General features: G+C 40.8%; 1 protein-coding gene across 3 annotated transcripts; it reads left to right on the top strand.

Moving 5' to 3' along the window:
* The first annotated feature begins 211 nt into the window (after positions 1–211).
* On the top strand, positions 212–8,089 carry FAM216B (family with sequence similarity 216 member B). Of its 3 annotated transcripts, none has more exons than XM_055336063.1 (5): positions 212–227; positions 1,000–1,109; positions 2,283–2,395; positions 4,781–4,901; positions 6,786–8,089. In XM_055336063.1, the coding sequence occupies exons 3-5, from the start codon at positions 2,297–2,299 to the stop codon at positions 6,983–6,985; spliced, it is 420 nt and encodes a 139-aa protein (XP_055192038.1). In that variant the 5' UTR covers positions 212–227; positions 1,000–1,109; positions 2,283–2,296; the 3' UTR covers positions 6,986–8,089. The 3 variants fall into 3 exon arrangements, with proteins under 3 accessions (XP_055192038.1, XP_055192039.1, XP_055192041.1); XM_055336064.1 differs by lacking the exon at positions 212–227 and having other exon boundaries at positions 956–1,109; positions 6,786–7,008; positions 7,929–8,089; XM_055336066.1 differs by lacking the exon at positions 212–227 and having other exon boundaries at positions 956–1,109; positions 2,237–2,395.
* Positions 8,090–24,391: the final 16,302 nt, after the last annotated feature.

Genomic DNA, 24,391 nt, shown 5'->3' with positions numbered 1-24,391 from the left:
AGCCATTTCATCATATGTTGGGAAAACATTCAAGGAAGACTCAATTGACAATGTCAGCTCTGCATGCATCTGTTCTTTATCGCTCAGTAGAGAATCACCAAACTCTCAGACCCAATGAGAGGTTTGTGGTATCCACGGGCTTTCATAGACTCTTGTTTCTGCCATATTTATTCCCCCAGAAGGTCTGCATTTAAACTATTACAGAAAATGCAAACCTCCTGTGTCTGGTAAGTCCTTTCTTTCTTCCTTAAGCTACAATTCATCACTCTCCTCTCTCTAGTTTTTTTCCTCCCCTTAGACGCCTCAGAATTTTGAATGTGTGGTTTTCTTTTGGTACTTCTTTTATTTTCTTTAGGAAGTCTTCATTTTTACAGATAATCTGGCATTCAGAAGGAGGATTCTCCAGGGAAAAAAGGAAATCTATAGTAATAGTGCTAGCCCAGAGGAAGGAATAAGATTGCTTTCATGAGTCGAGTTAAAATGTGAGGCTTATGCTGATGACATCAGTGTGGGCAGGATCCTTGTGCCACAGGTTCATTGTTAGCATACACAGCCTCTATCCAAGGTCAAAAATGAGAATATCTTACTCCTTCAAAAATTAAGAATGGAGTATTATCTTGAAAAATAGGATAATTCCATAGGTTAACACAGTAAAAATTCATGCCCGTACCTCTGTATTTAGGAACTGCTCCTTCATCATTCTGAGTGATGTGGGGGGAACTGACTCCAAATGTGGGAAATACTCATGTAATGGTCCATTGCTCTCGTGGACTTCTTGACCTTTAATATTCAGAGCCTCTCTGTCTCCACACACTTTCTTTTCTCATGTCTGCACATAATGCAGATACGGTAGATTTAGAAGTTGGCGCTTGATGAGACACAAAATTTGGAAGAAAAAAGATAAACAGTGCAGTTGAATGTTGCCCAGAAGCAAGGAAAGGCATGCAGCCAAATTCCCCCAGTTTCTTGTTTCATCGTGCCACGTTGCCTGGATATCAGCTTATCAACAGACTGAATTTCTACCACCATCATCGCATGAAGAGACCTTGTAAGAAAACTGCATTGAATATGAGTACCAGCTTTTAAAAAGGGGGAGATTATAAGACAGGGTAAGTCTTTTAAGCAAATCTGTCTTTTTTATTTCAGACATAAGTTATTTGGTAGATTTGTCCTCCTTGAAGTCTCCAAGCATTTTAATCAAACTTTATCAGGTATAGTCCCCTTGAATAGGTGAGATGGATTTCCTCAGCAATAGCCCAAGAAAAGCACACATGAATTGTTGCCACAAGAAAGATCGTCAGTCATTTCCTTATGCTATTTGAGGAAAGAAGAAATCTTTCTAGCTTTGAATAATATTTATGCTCTGCTCTACAGATCTGGAAAATGGGAGGAGGGATATTGGGATGATCTGAGTAGAGGACACCGTGTTAGCTTCTATCACAGAGAATATTAAAAGAGTTTCTGAAGTGCACGTTGAGGGAAAACAGCATTAAATAAAATATTTATAGTTTAATTTATAAGTTTTATCATGGAAACAGGACACACAGAGATGCTGACTGTTGTTTTCCTAAAAAATTTCTCTTTGGGAAGATCTGAGCCTAGCTTCATGAACGAAGAAGCCGGGATTTCTCACATGTTAGAATACTTCTTTGGTGTGTATATGTGGGTGCTCTTGTGTGTGTATGTGTATAAGCATATAATAGGAGAGAGGAGAGAGGAGAGAGAGAGAAAGAAGGAGCTAGCGTAAAATGAGAGCTTTCTATAGCCATGATCTCAGTTAATCAAACAACCCAATGGGGTAGGTTTGGCAAAGGCAAAAGTGTGAGCAGAGTGGAAGAGGCTTGGAATTCTCACTCTATGCCTTGGCAACCCTATTCTAATATGTCTATTACCCCTTAATTAATTAAATTATTATAGACATCTCAGATTCCAAAATGACATATATATTACTTTTACAATCAGATAAGGTAATTATTATTATTTTAAATGATCAAGAAATAACTTGTCACATGCTGTGATTCCACAGTCCACCTGTAGCAAACACAAGATGAAGCAGAAAGAACTCTGAATTATTCTTCCACAAACAGGGGGTGAGAATAGGGCAAAACACAGAACTAAGCAGTCTGGTGAGACCAAATTACCTAGAAACATGTGAGAAAACTTTTTATCCTTTGACATAAATAACATTTATTTGCTTGCTTGCTTGCTTATTTATTTAGGTCCATTCCCAAAACAGGTTGAACTCAATGAAATTTCATGCTATGATTTGTTGTTCCTTGGAGGTACAAGATAAAGAATGGGAGAAAAACAGAGAAGACAACAAAAGCTTTCGAATGTTCCCCGGATTCCTTGCATTCGGGTCCCTTCCTCTGCCTGCAACACTTCCTTAATGAAGGTATAGTGTATCATTTGCTCATGGAGGGAACTTGCCTGTCTCTTCTTCGAGGCCTGAGGGCTTTTTCTCCCATCTTTAGGTCACATCGGGCCCAACACAGGCCCTCAGTGCACATTGATGGCGTGTGTGGTGAATGAACGAGCAGTTGGATGGTCTGATCCTACACCCATCCCATTTCAGGAGCTCTGTAGATAGTCACATCTTCATTGCTGAAGCACTCCCAGTGATGGGCAGCTCACTATTGACCATACTGTGACTCCCAGCTAGAGAAGGTAGATGGTAGCTCCTTTCAGTCAAAGTTATTTAAAGCCATTCTCAAAAAACAAAAACAAAAATAAAATAAAATAATAAAATAAAGCCATTCTCATAAATACTTTTTGCAAAAAGTTCAATTCTCTTCAGTTCTCTTCCATCCGTTCAAGGAAGGATAAACAACAGGGTGAAAATATTAGGATCATTGTTTAGGAAGTTTAGGTCTCTACTAAGGAAAAGATACAGACATTTTTTTCCCGTGTAAAATAAAACCATAACTTTAAAGATTTTACCTTATATAATGGAAACTCCCATTGCCCTTTGGAGCTTTGCTCTTGAAACTGGCTTGCTATTTTCATATTATATTGTTCTCCATCATTTGAAAAGGCTTAATTAGGAATCAATTATCTTCTTGGAAGATATTCTTTTAAAACATCTAATTTAGAAACTGTAAAATTCAAATGATGCCTCGAATTGTGAAGTACTTGGATTTGCTACTTTCACTCTGGATATATTTTAGATATCAAGCTTAAGGTCTTTAGACATCAAAAAAAATCTGACTCACAGGTTTCAACTCCACATAAAATATCTAACAGATAAAAGCCACTTTTATATATAATTAAATTTAGTTTTCATTACAATGGTTATCAACTACTTTTGAAACTTCTATCATAGTTTTGAATTTTTTGGCCTAAGGTGAACTTATTTTGCCTTAGCTTTTCTAGAATGTTGATGTCATTATCTCAGTAAGCACTCATAATAGATTAGGTATGTAACAGTAACTGCAGTCCAAGTCCTTCTTGTTCCTCTCTTGCACTAGATGACAGCATTCTAAGTGCTCCCCCTATCCATGGTCTGTCTTCCCATAATCTCATTCTCCACAGTAAAGCCAGAGTGATCTTTCTAAACCAGAAATCTGGTCAACTCCAAGTATGAAATTTAGGGTTGGATAAGTCTTTGTTGTGAGGGATGGGGAGGCTGTCTCGTGCACTATACGATGTTCAGCAGCACTCCTGACTTCTACCTACCAATTGTCACCATTTATGACAACCAAAAATGTCTTCACCCATTGCCAAATGTCCCTAATAGTCAAAATCACTCCCGTTGAACACCTCTGACTTAAATAAAGACCTTCAATGGCTTCTCGTATATAAGGTAATCTTTAAACTCTTAAAATTTGAATCTGAACATTGCGTATAAGGTTTCCATAATCTTCCCCTGCCTGCCTACCTCTACAGACTTTTCCTATTCTGTTTGAGGTGGAAAAAAAAAAAGTCTGGTTCCTAATATAGTCAGTTATTTTGTGCTGCATGAGAAAATCTGTACCACTTTCTCTTTCTTTTTCTTCTAGCACAGTGGTTCTCAAATTTTAGTGTCCTTGTATCAGAATCACCTACAGAGTTTGTTAAAACCCAGAGTGCTGAGCCCCACTCCCTAGACTTTAGGATTCTGTAGATCTACGATGGGGCCTGAGAATTTGCCTTTCTAACAAGTTCCCAGGTGATGCTGATGCCCTTTGAGAACAAGTATTCTAGTTCCTTGGGGAACTCTCCCTCACTCTAAGACTCAGATGCTCTGGTCACTCATTTAGAAAGCCTTCCTTGACTGCTACATGAGAGTTTGTTTTCCTTCTCTGTTTTCATAGCACCTTTTAACTAATAATGTTGAACCTTTATTACACTACTCATCTACTCATCTAGCTATCTCCCCTGCTTACTGACAACTCTTGGTGGAAAGTTCTCTTGTCCCCCTGGCCTACGTCAGGCCTTATGTAGATTCTCATAGCCTACTTTCTTCAACAAGGATCATAATCGAGGAATAAAGTTATAAAATGTTGGAAATCCTTAGATCTCTCTCAGCCCAGTACTTTGACTTACTTACCTAGAGTCTTTTATTTACCTATTTTCACTAACACACAGGCCAATGGAGGTTGTTTAAGTAAACTAGGGAAGACACTACCCAATTATTATTTTCCGATTGTTAAATGTATATATAAAACGGTTTATATATAAGTGTATATATATATAAACACATATCTATCTTATTTCCAAAGAAGTCAGCTTTGAACACATCACACTCTTAGTCCTATAGAACTCTATCAACTCATCAAAATCACCTGCTCTGCTCTGACAGGACCTAACCCAAGGGCAGCAGCGCTACTTTTACAGCATCATGAGGATTTATAATTCCAGGCCCCAGTGGGAGGCTCTGCAGAACCGCTATATTCACAGCCTTCAGCACCAGCAGCTGCTTGGTGAGTTTTAACGACCTGACCTAAACCACGCACCTTAGGGAGGGACTTGTGCGCTGCAGCCGGAAGTCAAGTTTCCAGATAAATAATTCAAGTAGAATGGCCCCTGCCAGTATGCTATTTTATAACATGGTTGGCAGGTCATGTTTAAAAATGATTATCCCTGACAATAGAAAGCAAGGTTTTATGGGTAAATTAAGAGGGTTTCAAGAAATCAGAGTATGGATTGCTATAAAATGTCAACAACTGCCTGAGATTTATAGGAACTTGATCTAGTAGAAATGGCAATGGGCTTTGGCAGATGGTCTAGGCCCAAACCACAGCTCAGCCCCTTGCTGGATGTGCAAATTCAGAGGCTTCGGTTACTCACAACAATAACAGTTACACTTATTAAGCATTTACCACGTTGCAGACATTGTGCTAGGAGCTCTACACACATCTCATTTTCTCCTCAGTTTATAGCTGTAGGAAGCTGGAGCTCAGACAGATTATATAACTTCATCAAGTTATAAGGATAGTGAATGTCAGGGCCATTGCCGGCAAAAAGCATACCTTTTCACCCCCATTCTCTGACATCTCTCTTCTAGCTACCTCGTAGGATTTTACGAAGCACAAATGAAATAATGGTTGCAAAAGACCTTCACAGACTTTAAGCAACAACCTTCGGTGATTGTTGTTAAGTCCGTTTTTTTCTAGGAAATGTTTTCAGTCTCCAGCTGGCCTCTATTACACTCTTCTGACTCTGGCAAAGCTTTCTTTTTATAAGCAGCTCGCTTAACATTAGCACATCTAGCTTATATTGCTGTTCCTGCATTTGCACAAAAGGAAGACATGGTTTTTGCAAATGGCTGAGTAACAATAACAATAACAATAGTTATCTGTTATTAGGCCTTCCTTTGTGCCCCGCGCAGTTCTAAGCACTTTGCATATATTGTCTTGTTTGGAACTCAGACATCTCTATACAGTAGGTGCCTCTTTAACTCACATTTTACAGAAGAGAAAATTGAGGTGTGGATAAGAAATCACTTGATGAGGGTCATATAACTAGTAAATGGCAGAGCCAGGACGCAGCCTGTTCCCCATGATTACCTGTATTCCTGCAGAAGCATCATCTATTAGCTTTGTTTGTAGAGTAAAACTGCAAAGAGACCAGGGAAACCAGAGCAGGGATATTCAGTATTTAGTGCACATAAAATCTACCTGTGTATGTTATCAACATGCATATTTCCAGGCCTAACTCTGAGTTTCTGATTAGGAAAGTCTATGGAGTAGAGCCAGAAATGTGAATTTTTATTTATTTATTTTTAAGATTTTATTTATTTATTCATGAGAGACACAAAAAAAGGGACAGAGACATAGGCAGAGGGAGAAGCAATCTCCCTCCAGGGAACCTGATGCAGGACTTGATCCCAGGACCCCAGGATCACAACCTGAGCCAAAGGCAGACACTCAACCTCTGAGCCACCTGATGCCCCCAGAAATGCGAATTTTTAAAAAACGTTATTAAATGTGTTTTCAGCCTGATGATTCTGTAGTGGATGGTCTGCAGACTATACTTTCAAAACACTGACAAAAATCAAATATCTCTGGTTTGAAGAAAATTTTGAAAATGAAAATATGCAATGCATGCTCAGATTACTCAAGGCCCAAGTCCCTGTCCAAGTGATTTGTCATGTAAATCAATGACTAGGTATTCATTAATTACTGAATGATAAATGCAAAAAAAGAAAAGCGTATGTCCTATCCTCAAAGATCATATAATCTGGGTGTGGTAACACAATTCAAAGTAGAAGAAGTTTTATGAGTCCATAAATATCTACAGATTGTTTGCTTATTTGTTTTGTAAGCCTGTTGACTTTGAACTTCCTCCCATTTCTATTCCCTTAGGCTACATTACTCAGCAAGAAGCTTTGGCTTGTGCCACTGTACTTAGAGATTCAACAAAGAGAGCCTCAGCTAAGGTAGCTCCTCAAAGATCCATCCCCCGGAAGCCTTCAGCCATGACAAGAACACGGCTGTCAGCACTACCTATGTCTGTGGTTCGACCCAGGGCTCAAAGTGCAGAGCTTGGATCCCTCAGGAATTGAGGCTTTGCAAAGCTCTGAAACAGGTGCTTTGCCCATGTACCCCAAAATCTAGTGGGTGCTTAGTACATATCCGTTGAATGAAAAAAAAAAAAAAACCTTCTAACACACACCTATACCTAGAAATAATCTCTCTTCCACTTACATAAATTTTACCAGCAGGAACAAATTGAGAGGTTTAAGAGCAATGAAACTAACTGTAAACAAGCCTTTCACTCCATGTATAACCTGTAGAGTGAAATGACTTTTGAAGCTTTCAAAGTAAATGCTTCCTTTTATTTAGAACCTTTTAGAGAAGTCCCAAGAACAGTGAGAGGGGAAAAGTCATCAGAGGGTGCCAGGTTTTGAAAATACACAAACCAATACCAAGTTCAACACTGAGCACACAGGGTTTCCAGATTCATATTATCTCAGCAGCAACTGCTGTGCATTGGCATGTCCTCTTTCCTCTCTTCTTGCCCATCAAGCAATAGCATTTAACTTGGCCCCAAATCTTCTGGTTCTTGCCTGACTCAATCCCTCTGTGTCATCTTGAAACTTGGACTTATCAACTTGCCGCAGCTGGGTTCATTTTACCAGCTATAGTTGACCTTAACCCAGGCAAGAGAATTCATGCACACATCATCTCCTGGCAACTGAAGATACACTCTCAGCAGAACAAGAAATAACCCTTAAGGAACTAGTCTCAAGTCTAACCTTGCCATGGCCTCATTGGTTTTAACCACACACACAATTTTAGACAAATAAGCAAAAAAAATGAGATAATGAATCAAAACAACATATAATGGTATAGTGTCATATTAGTTATATATTTAACAGTTATTTTCATCACCAATGATTTTTTTTTGCATGTGGAAAGTTAGTCACCAGTGTTCACATAAAGTCAAAATTTTTTTAAGTCAAAATTTTTATATGTCTTTTCTTCCTCTTTATTCTATATGTTCAGTCCCCTTCCTTCATTTAAATCAGCCAATGATTTTGTCATGCCCATAAAAGGAGTTGCTTGAGATGGAATTAGAGACTTGCTTGACAAGGGATGTGCTACATAGAACTGGAAGGAAGATGCTATACCATTACAAGAAGAAAAAAAAAATCTCATTGATGATGATGTTTATCTTCTCTTGCAACCATTCACAAAGAATAAAGTTTTTTTGACATCTGCAAATCGTGGCCCTGATTCACATACTCTATGTAGCTTTTCAGTTATAAGTTAAGAATCATTAGGTAGGCTTAAAAGAAAGAAAAAAAATAAATGGAACTACAGTAAGCTATAGAGCAGCCCTCTGGAGGGACTAAAGTTTGTAGTAGATTTCACTCGGCCTATACTAGTTTTCCCATTGCTTCCATCATGACCCCTTTATTCCTATCAACTTCCTGCATGAACTTTTTAAAATTGATATATAGTTGACACACAATGTTACATTACTTTCAGGTGTACAATGTAGTGATTCAACAACTCTAAACATTATGCAATGCATGCACTTTTGTCTTAGACTTTTTTTTTCCCGATGGGCATGGATATTTGCTGTGTAAGCCCTAGCTAGTGATGTAGAATATTAAGGAGACCACTTATAATTCTGAGCTGCATCCCTACATCAAAACTCTCAGAAACACCTTATCTCCCAACAGAGGCTTCTAAAAGCTAATTGACAAGTGAATGTCAGAGGCCCAAAGAAAGGACAAATCTAAGCATAGAAGGTCCCACTTGTTGGTTCTCCTGTTGCAAAGGTAATGCCCTCCCTCTTGAGCCCCCCACCCAAAGCTCATGAGGAATATGACTGATTATGGTGCTAGAAAAAAGGTGCTCCCCTGAGAGGACCCTGAGAAAAGACAGACAAAGGGGAACAGAGGACAATCCGTAATACCAGCCTTGCTTATCCATTCACTAGTTGATCAACATTTGCATTGTTTCTAGCTTTGGACTATTACAAGTAAAACTGCTATAAATATTTTAACGTAAGCCTTTGTGTGCACAAAAGTTTTTATTGCCTTTGGATAGATATCTAAGTTTTATTGCCCTTGGATAGATATCTAAGTGTAATTACTGGGTCATATGGTAGATTTAGGTTTAACTCTTTAAGAGGGTATCATAAGGTTTTCCTAAGTGACCACCCCATTTTGCATTCCCACTAGCAATGGATACAGAGTTCCAGTTGTTCCACATCCTTACAGTGTCAGACATTTTAATTTTTGTATTCTAGTGGCTGTGGCTGCTGGCTAAAGATATTATCACTATTAAGCATAGTCACCTTGTTACTAGGAAGCATGGCAAATTTTAGTGAAAGAGTTTATCACAGACAAGGAGGTGGTGATGGCAACAATCTTGGACATTTAGTAGAAGGAACTTCAAAGTATAGCAGTCAATACTTATAAGGCAATTCTCCAGCATTTTTTTTTAGGAAAGTGAAGGGTTGGAAGAGTTAAGGAAGAAGCAACCCCTGAAGAACCATCTCTGGCCCCAAACTGTCTACAACACACAAAACTGGGTTCAGTGTGGGCTCAGTACCTTCTCACTTTTCCTTGTTTATGTTGTTCTTCAGGTTCAGCAAGCAACACTCCACCACCACCATGATTTTCATGCACTATATTAGTTATTTATTGCTGCATAAAAATTTACTCTAAAACATAGTGACTTAAAGCAACAATAGTTACTATCTCACACTTTCTATTGTCAGGAATCTGGGCAGGGCTGAGCTAGAGCTTCTGGGTTCAGGGTCTCCTGCAGATTGCAGTTAAAGTGTTAACTGATGGTCTTATGTGAAGATTCAACCAGGAAGGATCTACCAGCTGTTGTCTGGAAGCCACCCTCAGTTCCCTGCCACAAAGGTCCCTCAATAAGGCAGAAATGTCAATAAGCCTCAATAAGTCACAAATGGCAACTCGTTTCATCAGTCAAAAAACAAAAGACAGCAAGAGACAGGGTAGAAGGTTGAAGTCACAGTCTTTGGTGACATACTCTTAGAAGTGGCATCCCATCACCTTTGTTCTATTCTACTCATTAGAAAGAAATCACCAGGTTCAGTGCACACACAAGAGTAGATTACACAAGCATAAGAATACCAGAAGGGAGGGTCATTGGCAGCCGTTTCAGAAGCTATCTGCCAAAGCCAAGACCAGGGTGAGGTGAGTGAGGTGCCTAGGGTGCAAAATGGAAAGAAACACTTACTCTTACATGAGCCCAAGAGTGAATCCCAGATGACTCCCCCAGACACCAACCCAACTTCAATCTTTGCCCTGCTGCCTGCCACATGCACCCAACAACCTTATGCTGACTTCTGATCACCCAGTCATGGCTCCCTTCCAAGACACCCAGTCTGAGCCTGTTTTCTCAGACAACTGACCCAGGCTGCACACTTTCTTCTTGCCATGACCCTCTCTTGAAACTTAGCTGATTTCCAATATTCCAACATGCTGCCAAAGAAAAAATGATTTCAGATAAGCCTAAGACATTTAATAATTGATACCTACTTCATATGTAATCTCTAGATGTAGAGCAGTATTTATCAAAACGCAACTCATATATCAGATTCACTGAAGATGCTTAAGGAAAATAAAAGTTCTCAGGTCCTGTAATACACCCAGTGAATCAGAATTCATTAAGTAATCCGGGTGTTACTTAATGTTTACTAAAGGGTAATAGCATGTGAGAAGGGACCTCAGTAGCTGAATGCTTTAGGCCTAATAAACTGAATTGCTGTTTGACAAATTTGGTGAAAACTTAGGGGCAACGGACTGCATGATCTTCAATAACTTGTATAAATGAAATGCCAATTATCTTCATTCAAAGCCAGGTCAAACCAATGGCCTATTATAACAAAACTTGAATCTCCTAAAATGATTTTTGTTTCCTAGATGTAGTATCACTAAATATGCATTACAACTCCACCAAAATGAATACTGACTGGGTTTTCCCTCCCATTTCCTATTTTGTGATGGCCATAGGAACAGGGCCAAGAGTTCCTGCACCTTTTCAACTAAAATGAGTTGCTAATTGCATCAGTGCTTGTAGAGGAAACCATTATATTGGCCTCATTGACTCTGCTTTACCCCTTAAATTACAGTCCTGTTGCCTGAAATGTAATCAATCCCTGTGTTCGAAATCAATCGCTTGTCTGCCTCCAGAGAATTGTTGCTCATTTTTCTCCACATTAGGGCCATCATACTGTGCCAGTTACACAATGGGTTCAGTCAGGTCAGAAGTAGAGGAAATCCCTGTAGCTATTGGAAATCACAGCTTAGGAACAGGGTCAAAGGCAATTACCCAATTGTAACTAAGCCAAACAGCTGCACTGTACAAGTTCCCAGCATCCTCCTGGCCCATGGGGTGTGGTTCCCTGAGGGGAAATGAGCAGCTGTTTATAAACAGAGGGTTCCAGAGAAAGACACTTTCTACTTTAAAGATAATATAACGACCCCAGAAGGATGATCAAGATGACTTGACAAAGAATCATAGAAAGTCAATGACATTTCAGAAGCCCAGGCTTATATAAGGAAAAAACAAAAACAAAAACAACCTCCCACCACTGTAAATATAATACCTATTTAAATTCAGTTAGCTATTCCAGTATGTGTTGCATTGTGTATTTATGTAAATAAGGAAATACTAAAAGGCAACTCCCATAAGCCCAGGGATCACTTTGAAGTACAAGATTGGAAAGGAAAGGATTGTGGATAGAAGGAGGGGCGGCTGCTAAGGGGTCAGATGGTCATTTAAGGGCTGGGAACAGGTGTAAAATGTGGCTCCATTTCCTAACTGAAGGGCTAGCTTTTTGCTGAGAGGTGTGTCAAATGGACTGTGACCAGGATGACAGAAATGTTAGTCAAGGAACACATGAAATCAGACAGAGTTAACTAAGATTGAAAAAGTATATGTATTAATCTATGTAAGCTAAACGACCTTTCATTGGGAAGAAAAAGTCAACTGCTAAGATTCAAGCTATCAGGTTCTTTCCTACAAAACAGGAGAAGAGTACACACAGAGAAAGAAAATTACTTTAGATTTTAGCATAATTCTTAAGATAATCTACATAATTGAAACAAGTAAAGAATTTTTCAACTATACAAATTATTTCAAAATTATAATTTTATGATTAAGTATCTCACGGTGAGAGGGCTATATTAAGTCATCCTTCTTATGCTGTTTAGCCATTTGTACGTTCACATATTTACAGTACCTGAGAGCTAGTAGAAATAATATTTATTAACCATAATGTTTACAAGCAATTAAGTTTGGCAGCAGTGCAGGGAGCATATACACATTGTAGTAGGAAATAACTCTAGGAAGAAATTACAGCTTGGTCATGGAGAAACTTTAATAAACTTTCATTGGCAAACAGTAAGGAATCACTGCAGTTGTTTTTAGTAGGAGCCTGGCCTAAGAACTGATTTCCAGTCCTGAGCAGGATGAATCAGAGAAGATGAGAAAGGAATCAAGGAAACAATTCAGGATCACAGGGAGCCCTGAGGAAGAAGCACAGGGCAAGTGGCCCCCAGAAGAGCTGATTTGAGGGAGAGTCAAATATCCTCTGGTTTTGGACAAGTTGACTTGAGTTCAATGCATTTCATAGTCATTGGCATGGGGTAAAAAGTCAGCCCTGGGAGTGGGGAAGAGGTGAGAGGAGGGAAGATCCCTGGGGTAGTGAACATGCAGGGTGTGCAGCATGGAGGCCTAGAAACCAGTATGCTTCCAAGGGACCTTTCAAGGAGGTAGGAGAGCCAGCCCTGCACAAGTCTGGGGGAGAGGGAAATTAGAGAAAGGAAGGGCTAATGCCTGTCTGAGGAAGATGAAGGCTAAGATCTGGAACCCCTGGGTGACCTCAGCAGACCAGTGTCATTCAGGTCTGAGGGCAGACCCTGGCCTATATAGGGTAGAAGGCTGGGGTGTACCAAGAGAACAGAGAGCCACGGGGCTCCATCAGACAGAGAGCCAGGGATCAATCCAGTTTCAAGCAATGTCAAAAACGCTTGGTCAGCGCCCATTCATGTTTCTGTATCTTTTTTCATTCTCCCCAGCCTTCCTAGAAATTCCTATTTGAATCCCATTTTCTCTGTTCACTTATATAAAGTATTTCTCTTCCACCACAATGGAAGGCGTTTTCAAAAGCTGATACCAGCCGAATGTGTTAATGGAATCTCATGATGAAATTCTATCATGCAGAGCATATTGTTATTGCAATATATTTTATTACTCCATTAGTACATGTTATAAAATATACACTTATGAACAATTACTACCACAATTTGATATATCCAACCCATTGATATAGGAATTTGGAGCAACAGAGTCATTTTTAGTAAAGAAATTGAGATGAGTAAAGGTGAAATTCAAGATTCTATAGCATGTGTGAAATGAAATGATCCATTTTAAAGACTGGATATAACTATGCTTATATAGATACACTTCCATTTAGGACAAAGCATTCCATTTATAACTGAAGAATACATTAAAGCTAGAAAAATTAAAGTCAGATAAAAATCTCTTAACAAAATGTCAACTGTTTCATCCACAAAGAACAGCAGGGAGCTTTCTTTAAAAACGCCTCTTCTTTTTTGACTAATGGTTTAAAACTCATGCTAATTTCAGTAAATTTAAGGGATGATTATAATCAGCACTTTAAAAATGAGAAAATGAATGATTTAAGATGCAGACCATATTAAAAAAAATCTAGTCTCTGTAGGAATTATCAAAGTCAGCAAAGATATAGGGGAATGAAGAAAAAAACAATAGACATTGATGCAGCATAGAGTTACAGGGAAAATGTTATATGGAGAAAAAGATAAATCAATTAAAGCAGGAATCATGCTGTTTATTGTGATAAATCATATTAATAGAATTCTTCTGAACAAGATACTCAATTGAAGGAATGAGAGGAGACGTATAAATAAATCAGGGTTTTAATTGTCTGCCCTTGCTTTATTTCGGTTGCAGGAAGACTATGTCACACACTCCCAACTGTATCTGTGCCGCCACAAGCAGACGCTTTGGCAGGAATGCCATATGCAGCTCTGTTTATGAGTGTGCCCACAGCAGGTTCCGAAGAATGAAATATTTCCAGAGAAGAGGAAAGCATGGGAATCAGAGCTTTGTTCAGAATGACATCCTAATTATTCTCACTCACAGCAGAAGGATTCTATTTCATAAAGCCAGTCAAACCAGTTTCATATTTTTTTTCCTTCTAGATCATTCACCAGACATTTCCTGACTCCTGTGTAAGACACTGAAGATTTTGTATGGAATGAAATGCCTCTGCTTAGGCTGTCTTTGCTCATGGCCTTGTGACCCTGACCGTCTAACCGTGGGCTGTGACCCAGCCGAAGGGGACCTTCTCCATGGGTGCTGGGGAATTGTGGCTGTAGACTTGGGGTCAGCTCTTGTGTGAGTGCTCAGTGAGGTCATTGCCCAAGACCCTCCGGCCCTGCAGGACCCTCTGCAGTGGGAGAACAAAACGAAGAGCCCTAACAAGCGGCAGGGGAACCTACCTACAAATCCTTCTTCTGCCTTCATGCGGGTTGTGACTACACTGGCACGATTTTTTTTTATCAGAACCACATATCATATGATCTTGAAAAAAAAAACCTGACCTTAAATATAAGTTCTACCCTTTCTCACCATGTTTGCCTCTAGTTAATATGCAGTGCAACAGGTGGGAGCACAGTCATGGAGTCTGATCATCTGGGTTACATTCCAGATCTCTCATTTAACAACTGTGTGATGGCATGTAAGGGGCTGTTCCTCTGTGCCTCAATCCCACCATCTGTAAAATGGTGATAATAGCTCCTACTCTGATGAGTTTTGGGAGGATGAGCACCCCATGCCGGACATTGTGTGCATATTAATGTTAGCTAACTAATGACATTGGTTCTGGAAGTATAATAATTGTGATAACAGAACAACTAATACTCAATATTTTTAGTGTTTTACCATTTAGTTGGCACCTTTGTATGTCTCACTCAATCAAAGGGTATGTTTGGTCAAATGAGTTTGTTGGAGATAATTTTCCAGAAAAAGTTTTCACTGGCTATCAGTGGGTAAAGTCTCATTGTCTCCTCTGTTATACTTTAGAAATATATAACAAGAGGAGAGGAGTAGAGGTGATTGAAAAAAAATTGGAGTAGAGAGGAAGCTCCAGATGAGGAACAACTCAATTCCATCAGTAATAAAATAGAATAAGTGATTGGGGTTCATTCAGAGAGTAGAATATTACATAGCAATGAAAATGAATTATAGCACACACCACCGTGGGTGAATTATAAAAACATAACATTGATTGAAAGAAACCAGACAAAAATATATATGTGATAAGATTCCACGTATAGAAAGTTTAAATAGTTAGTATTTAGGGATGCATAGTGACTACCTTAACATTGAAGGTCATGACTATTATGGGATGGAGGAGCTGGTGATGGGAAGGGACACATGGGTAATAAGGGATGCTTCTAGAATCTGTTAAGATCCTATCACTTGGCCTGTGTGGTGCTTATTTCAGTGCTCAATAACAACTCCTAATACTACATATTCATTTTTTGATCAAAGGCTTTAATCCAAGATGTAAGTTTAGAATGTTTTTAATAAATTGAAGTAAACATTTTATGAGGAAAGATACTGGGAAGCTAAGCTAGGTGTGGGTGGAATAAATCTCTTTGTTATATTTACATGCCCCACCCTTAGCATCATTCTCTGCACATATCCCTTCAACTCAATTCCTTGTTCTCCAACTCAATTCCCAGCATCGCCCAGTCATAAAAATTTGAAGGGTAATTATAAATAAATGCAGATCACCACAGCACACTAAGGATATTCTTCTCACAATGTATGTATGTATCTGATTCTTAAATGCAAAGAATAAAACCTAGGTGGTCAAGATGAGGAAGCATATCCTCGAGAGATGCTCAAGAGAAGAAAATTGAAGAAACCTTTTGAGAAGAAAACATCTTTTCATTTAGATAACCTGTTCCTCCTCTACTTCAGATTCTACCTTTACTCAGCTCACTTTTTAAAAATTTTATCTATCTATCTATCTGAGAGAGAGAGAGAGAGAGCGAGAGAGAGAGAGTGCATGAGCTGAGGTGGGGGTAGACAGAGGGAAAAGCAGACTCCCACTGAGCAGGAAGTCCCCTACTCAGGGCTCAATCCCAGGACCCATGACATGACCTGAGCTGAAGGCAGACACTTAACCAACTGAGCCACCCCTCAGTTCACTTTTTTTTAGAGACAGGAAACAGTCCTGGATGAAAATGGTCCAGGACAAGTCATTCCCATGTTCCAGATAAGGGTTTATAGTGACCATATTGTATTGATCTATTTGTAACATTCTGAATAAGAAAGCCTTTTCTGATATCAGGAAGGGAGACAGAACATAAAGACTCCTAACTCTGGGAAACGAACTAGGGGTGGTGGAAGGGGAGGAGGGCGGGGGGTGGGGGTGAATGGGTGACGGGCACTGAGGGGGGCACTTGACGGGATGAGCACTGGGTGTTATTCTGTATGTTGGCAAATTGAACACCAATAAAAAATAAATTTATTATTAAAAAAAAAAAGAAAGCCTTTTCTGGGCTCCAATCCAGTGACCTTGAAAATGCCTGCACTAAAATGCTGACCTCTTTCAGAGAAATCTCTTCAATGTATGTAAAAGAATGATGAAATAATATTCACTAAAATAAGAAAAGAAATTTGTGCTTTTTTAAGACAAGTCTGTAAGGCCATTGGTTACTTGATGTTGTCCACTCTAACAATCAGCATGTCATATAGGTCCTACCTGGTTCAGATCTTTCTCTGGCACAACACTCAGAGATTCATTGATCTAGGGACTCAATGAAGACGGCAGGTGAGTTGAGAATGACAACTTCCTTGAACAACTTTGTAATGACCCTTTGAGAGCCAGAGAAGAAAGAACCCAATGAAGTCATTTTATATTTTTATGGAGACGTTGTTGGAGAAATCGCTCACCACATCACACGGGAAGCTTAAATTTCAGTACCAAGACCAACTGGCCTCCTCTAAATAGTTGATTGTTTATCCTGTAGATACCATGACTCAAGCAATGGCCTTATTCTTTATATCGGTCACAGGGAATTTCACTGCAAAATTTGAAGGTGACTGTTAGTGTAGGCAGATTCTGATTTGCTATTATAGCTCACACCCAGTTTTTAATTTCCCCTCACTTCTATATTTGTCCATTTTAGTCTTGTAACTGTGCTTTCCAGAATGTAACGGAGTGTGAGTAATTACCCCCTACACCTGAAGCATCTTAATTAATTAGGTCTGTAGTTCTGGTCCAGACTCTCTCTTGGAGAAACAGACAAAAAAATAACCCTTCTGCACAGTGGAGTCCACCTGGATTTTCCCAGCCATGTCAAATGCATATCAGAAGCATTTCAAATTCTCCAAAGCTAGTCCTTCTGTAATCCCTACTATCTTGATAAGCGCTACCATGGACTTGATTACCCAAGACAGAATCCTGGGGGTCATAACAAATTCTTCCTTCTCCCTACACATTTTGCTTCCAATAAGTCAACAATTCATTTCACCTTGACTTCTTAAAATCTCTGGAGCCCATTCTTTCTTTCCTTTCCCACTACTGGTATTTAATCTCGGGCCCTCCACACCCCTCACCCAAATGATACGATCATCACTCATAGTTACTGGTTTCCGTGCTCTTGTCTTATTCCCCTCTCATCCAAGGCACATGCTCCCCCAAAAGGGAGCTCTCTAACACTCAGATCTGCTGGTGTCACTGTCCGTTCATTTTATTTCTCGGTGGCTCCCCATTGCCGACAAGATAAAACAAAATTACTTGGAACAACATAGAAGTGGCCTTTTATAATCTAACATTCATCTCTCTGTTCCTTTGAATGTTTGGGGTGCTGCAAATATGCCAAACTCTCTCATTTGCTGTTTTTGTACACACACTGTCCACCCCCACACCACACACACACAAACACACACACACACACTGAATTCCCTTCCCTCTGTGGTGAACCAGGGATTCTTCCCTTCCTCCTCAGGCCCCAGCTTGAGCCTTGCCCTTGAGAAGCCTTCCCTGACCTCCAGGCAAACTTCAGTACTCCTTCCATTGCGTTCCTACTGAATCTCACCTGTGCACCTGTTATAGAAATTACTGGCATGTGATTTCAAGTTGTACGTGGAATTTAAGAAACAAAACAAATGAACAAAGGAAAAAAGAGACAAACAACAACAACAACAACAACAAAAAAAACAGTGAACAAATTGGTGGTTACCAGAGGAGAAATGGGTGGGGGGGAGGGGTGAAATAAAGGGGATCACTCATCTTGATGAGCAGTGAGATATGTATGGAATTGTTGAATCATGATATTGTATACCTGAAACTAATGAAGACTGTATGTTAATTATACTTCAGTTGAAAGAAGAAGACGATGACGATGATGAAGAAGACGACGACAATGAAGAAGACAATGACAAAGAAGATGAGAAAGAAGAAGAAGAGGAAAGGCAGAAAGGCATAAAGGAAGGCAGGAAGGAAGGCAGGAAGGAAGGCAGGAAGGCAGGAAGAAAAAAAAGAAAGAAAGAAAGAAAAAGAAAGAAAGAAAGAAAGAAAGAAAGAAAGAAAGAAAGAAAGAAAGATTACCATGGTGTTTTAAAATTATTTCCTTGCATATCTCTTTAAACAATAACTTTCCTATATGTTCGGGCACTATGTCTCACTTGCCTTCATATCCCAGAGCCAAAGCATAGAACCCTCCCAGTTAAATAAATGGATTAGTGAATAGTAGATGGAAATGTTATGCTTGAGAGGGTTCGAGTCTAGGATCAGAGGACTGTATTTTCAGAGCAATTGACTAGAGCAGAGGTCAGCAAACAATGGCCACAGGTCAAATCTGGCCCACAGCCTGTTTTTATGAATAATATTTTATTGGGAAACAACCACTCCTATTTGCTTACACTGCTCAGGCGGCTTTCATGCTCCAACAGCAGAGTTGAGTAGATTTGGCAGAGATTGTGTGGCTCACAAAGGCTAAAATATTTACTAACTGTTCCTATTTGCTGACTCTTGAACTAGAGGCATATTTATGGGCCAGAGTCATGGGCCTTGGAGTGTGTCCTGCTGCAGTACGATCTCTGTCACAACCAGTACACACAGGACCCCTCCGCACTTTGCTTTACTAATCTCCTATTCCACTCAAAAACCAACACACCTCACTTCTGCAATCTGAACTCAGATTAGGGCTCACATTCCACATAATTTACTCAAGCTTACTTATTTGGGATCTTCTGATTTTCTAACTATGACATCTAACTGTGAGTGCAGAAACTAATTGTTCTCAGTTTACAGTCCTCCCTTCCTTCTTTAATACCCTTCCCTGAGAGACAGAACATGAGAGACTCCTAACTCTGGAAAACGAACTGGGGGGGGGGGGGAAGGGGAGGTGGGCAGGGGGTGGGAGTGACTGGGTGACGGGCACTGAGGGGGGCACTTGATGGGATGAGCACTGGGCATTATTCTATATGTCGGCAAATTGAACACCAATAAAAAAAATTATAAAAAATAAATTAAAAAATACCCTTCCCTGAGTATTGGCTGGGCACAGGACGGCCCACCTAGAGACCACGCTGCCCAACCTCGCGTGCAGTGAAGTAGGCCCATCTGAAAATGTTGTGGCAAATGGAATGTGAACAGAGTGATGTGCACAATTCAGAATTTCTGTTCTTCCGAGAAAACCCAGAACTCCATTTCCTCTTTCCCTCCTCTACTGGGTTGAAATGTGGATGTAGAGGGCCAACTTTGGCCACACAGATAAGGTCAATACCTGTGGGAGGAACAAGATAGAAGGAACCTGCGCCCCCTTTTCAACCTCAGAGAGCACCTCTCGCCTCCTGGACTGCCTTCGACCCAGACTTTTGGGTGAGAGAAATAAACCTTTCCTCTTTTTCATACCGCTTTTAATCGGGTCACTGTTAAAGCACTCAGTCCAATACCCCATTCCCCCCAGCCTTTCTTCATGTCTTTCTTCCTTTCAATTCAGTGTAGATTTTCCTCTCCCAGACTCTGACTTCAGCCCATCTCTATTCACTATTAACTACTTTCTCTAAATTCTAAGTCTTTCTCTGAAACCTCAACCTTTCCTAGAACCCTTATCTTTCCATTCACTTCCTCTTCTTTCCCTTTGCTCTTTCTTCTTTTCTGTAAAAGAAAACCATGCCTCATGGGCCCAGGGTTCCAGAAAAAAACACTACAAACAGTTCCAATCTTTCCTCAATGCCTTAAGACAATTCTGAATGCAAGGTTAAACTTTACAATCCTTTTCAGACCTCTCTCTCATGGTTTAGACTTTGTGAGGAGGGTAGCTAAAGGTCTCTTCTGTCTCACTCACTTCCTCCCTCCCACGCATTTTCCGCCTGCATGGAGTGCACCTTTTCCACCAGTAGCCCTCTCCTGCAACATGGTCCCTCTTGTGGCTATGTTAGAGAATGAGCCCATTACCTCCATTCTGCACACCAGCTGGGGTGAGGAGGAAGTCTCTTAATGTTTCCTCATTGACAATCTTTTCCTTTATCTCTAACCTTTTAATTTATCTCTAATCTTCATTTCAATAACTGTAAATTGGGGATTTTGCCCACTTAATCTACTCCACAGGATTGTTCTGAAGCCTCCATGTCACGTCAGATATAAAAGCATTTTTGAATGTGTTCAACTACTGTGCAAGTTCAAGTAGAAAGTCATCACTATTTTTAGGCTTGATATTTACTTTTGTTTTCCATGACTTCTCCAATTTCTCCCCCATCCTGGGATATATACGGGGTGGGAGAGTCCTCTTCTGACCTCTGTGTCTCCCTTAAGCAACATCTCACCTTTTCCTTCCCCTCAGAGCCACGCTTTCAGGAAGCACTGTTCACATTCATTAGCTCTTTCTCCTCAGCATCCTTTATTTTTTTTTTATTTTTTTTTTATTTTTTTAAATTTTTATTTATTTATGATAGGCACACAGTGAGAGAGAGAGAGGCAGAGACACAGGCAGAGGGAGAAGCAGGCTCCATGCACCGGGAGCCCGATGTGGGATTCGATCCCGGGTCTCCAGGATCGCGCCCTGGGCCAAAGGCAGGCGCCAAACCGCTGCGCCACCCAGGGATCCCCTCCTCAGCATCCTTTAATGCGTGCCCCTCACCACCATCACTTCACTAAACTTATTGCTTCTGCTAAGGACATCAGAGGCTGGCAAACCAACCAAACACTGGTGTGTGCTTCCTCCCCTTGGTCCATCCCATCCCTCCTGGTTCTGCTTTTCCCTCTCTATTAATTTCTCCCCTGTCTCCTCCTCACTAAGGTCCCTTAAATATTTGCCAAGGCCCTGGTGTGTTCCTAATGATTACAATAGTTGACTAGCTTATGCTGTGCACCTACTACGCATCAGACACTGAACACGTCTCATCCCATTTCCAGCCAACCCTACGAAGTAGCTTGTGTTATTCCCATTTTACAGACTGCAGGAGGATGAGCACTGGCTGAGATCACACAGCCCATAAGCCCCAAAGCCAGAATTCAAACCTGCTCCTTGCTCTTCTCTTCAAGTTGCCCTCCTCTTTCCTTCCTGAGTTCAATCTTTGCTTTGCCATTTGCTTGCTGAGCCAGGATCTAGCAAATCCCGGCTTACTTAACCTCTCTAAACATCTATTTCTTCATCAGTAAAATGAAAATAATAATAGCATAGATCTTGCAGAGTCGTTGTGAGGATTTGATTAGATACTGCTTGTAAACAACTCAGCAGAGTGGCAAGCACATAGTAAACCTCCATAAATGTTACTGTTGCTTTTTATTGTTAGTTCAGTGCATTCATCTGTCTCTTCTGTCTATACACCTGCTCCCTGGGCAGGCTCACCTACGTATCGGCTTCCAGTAGCATCCACATGTGAGAAAGCCTCTCTCTTTGTAGCCAGCACAGACTCCTCTGCCAAGTACCAGCTCATATTTCCAGTCTTTGGCAGGGTTTCCTTCATTTGATAGCCCCTGTACACCTTATATGTGACAAACTCACAGCAGAACTCATCATCAAGCTCCCCCAAATGTACTCCTTCTCTGACTCCCCTAAGTTGGTGACTGACATGCCACATGAGTCATAAACCTGAGCTTTGTCCTTGACTCCCCTGTCTCACTCTTTCAGCACACTGCATCAGCCACTTGTCCTTCCCCCTAAACATCTATCTTTCCTGTTCATCTAGCATCTCCTGGATATTTTCTTTCTTTTTTAAAATATTTTATTTATTTATCCATAAAACATACAGAGAGAGAGGCAGAGACACAGGCAGAGGGAGAAGCAGGCTTCCCTGAGGGGAGCCCGATGCAGGACTCGATCCCAGGACCCCAGGATCATACCCTGAGCTGAAGGCAGAAGCTCACCTACTGAGCCACCCAGGCATCCCCCTCCTGGATATTTTCAAAGTCACTGCTGATTCTGTCTTTACTTAAAAGTTTGATATTTTGTTCATCAGATTTTTTGCACTAATTTTGATTTGTAAAAACATTCTGTCAAAATATCACTTATCTTCATTATTGAAGTTTCGGTGCCCCCTCAAATTTGCATCTGAGATAAGTACCGAACTTGCCTTACTCTGCTGCCAATCCTTCTCCTGATGCAAGTTCCTGGCTTACCCTGCCAGAATGTGATTGCTAAAACATCCTGGCACACTCAGATGCCTCCCAAGTCTTGGAATTCCACACCACCTCCACTGCCCCCCTCCCCCGCAGGGACCCCATGAGCTAACAACAGGAATCCACTTCCTTTCCGTTTCTGTACCTTCAGAAATACAGCAAGTGATCTCTTTGTGCTCTAGTTTATCTAGATGGTGAGGAGTTGGCGATCCTTGCAAATAGTTAAGTTGTCTGTGCACCCACTGATAAAACCTCAACTACATTAAAATCCTTCTAAAATGTATTATATGTCTCTGCAGTCTTCATATTTTAAAATGTTCTCGATAGGAGTGCCTGGGTGGCTCAGTCCCTTAAGCATCTAACTCTTGGTGTCAGCTCAGGTCTTGATCTCAGGGTCATGAGTTTGGACCTCACACTGGGCTCCCCGCTGGACATAGAGACTACTTTAAAAAAAAAGTGCTCTTAATGGCTCAGCCTCATCGTTCTAAGCATCGGTGACATAGGTACTTTGCTATAATGCAGTGATGCCAACCTCAGGAGCCATTGGGATTTATGTCTGCTTTGCCCCTAAAGTCAACGTTCATATACAATTCATTCTTTTCTCATTTTGTTGCAGTCTTGCTCCTCCTAATCTCTGCTCTCTGCTGTCACGGGTTCTGCTTCTTGTGATTCATCCCTAATTACTTGGCCTCATGTCCCTTTCCCTTGTCCATGTCACTCCCACCTTAACCCTGCCCTCTGCTTTCCCAGTACTTGTTGGAATTGGCACTCACGGAGCTTGATAATTATAACCTTTGCCAGCCTACAACTATGCTCTTTTCTTCTGCTTGACTAACTGACTCATCCATTTCATTATTCAGCTTTTGTATCTTTATCTCTTCCCTCCTTTTCCTCTTAGTTTGCCATTGTTCTGGTGGGTTGAGAGATGCTGAATATGGATGTAACCGTAGCTGCATAATCCATGGGACAGCTCTCCAGCTACCTCCACTATGGCATTTCGCTGCATAGGAGGTCATGGGCAGGAGTTAAGAAAGAATTCTAAACTCAAGTGCCTAAGAGACTTGACATCCTTGGCCTCTATCTCTACGTGTTCCTATCCTAAAGTTTTTAGGTGGTGCGGCATGCCTTAGGCATATTGCCTTAGCAGTATGAGCCAGGAAGGGGTTACTAACATGCAGGTCATAGGACACCTCTGAGGACTGAATAAAAAAACACGTACAAGACCTTTAGCTCAGTCCCCGGCATGTCATTGAAACGCAGTGAATGCAGGTTCCCTTCACATCTGCTTCCTCTTCATTTTCATACCATCTGTGGGAGAGGCCGAACCTAGTGCCAGGGTCTTTACCTGCCTCCTGCGGGGAGACTTGCTTTCAAGAATGGAACCAAGGAAATTTCTTTACAATATAAAACTAATGGCAGGTGGTCTGGAATCCAGTGTGTCTGGGAAGGAGCTCATTGTTCTGAAGCAGTCATGGCACTCACTGATCTATTCTTAGATCCAGATCTAGATCCTGAGACGTCCCCCACTCTTATCATTGTGTGAGGGCTTCACGGCAAACCTACTGTTAAACTCTCTTTGAGGAAACCCACACCATGGCTCTGTGCTCTGAGCACGTGGTGTCCTTGTTCTTCTTCCAACGTGTGCCAGCTGCCTCAAGGCCAGCCAGGCAGTGAATAGCAGTCTGAGCCCATGTCCCTTGAATGAGATGGAGGCGTCTCAGGGGCCCAGGGTGGTCGCTTCCTCAGCCAAGGCAATTTCAACAGCACTGTTCTCTTGGGCAGTTAG

Source organism: Nyctereutes procyonoides, unplaced genomic scaffold, assembly GCF_905146905.1.
Source record: "Nyctereutes procyonoides isolate TBG_1078 unplaced genomic scaffold, NYPRO_anot_genome, whole genome shotgun sequence".
NCBI classification, from domain to species: domain Eukaryota; kingdom Metazoa; phylum Chordata; class Mammalia; order Carnivora; family Canidae; genus Nyctereutes; species Nyctereutes procyonoides.
The sequence above is the reverse complement of the archived record's forward strand: the minus strand, read 5'-3'. Positions and strand labels throughout refer to the sequence as shown.

Bases quoted from the DNA above. Each gene is read 5' to 3' on its own strand.
- FAM216B (XM_055336063.1), top strand. From the start codon at position 2,297: ATGGGAGAAAAACAGAGAAGACAACAAAAGCTTTCGAATGTTCCCCGG. The intron at 2,396-4,780 runs GTATAGTGTATC...CTGCTCTGACAG, and splicing joins GCAACACTTCCTTAATGAAG to GACCTAACCCAAGGGCAGCA. The intron at 4,902-6,785 runs GTGAGTTTTAAC...CTATTCCCTTAG, and splicing joins TCAGCACCAGCAGCTGCTTG to GCTACATTACTCAGCAAGAA.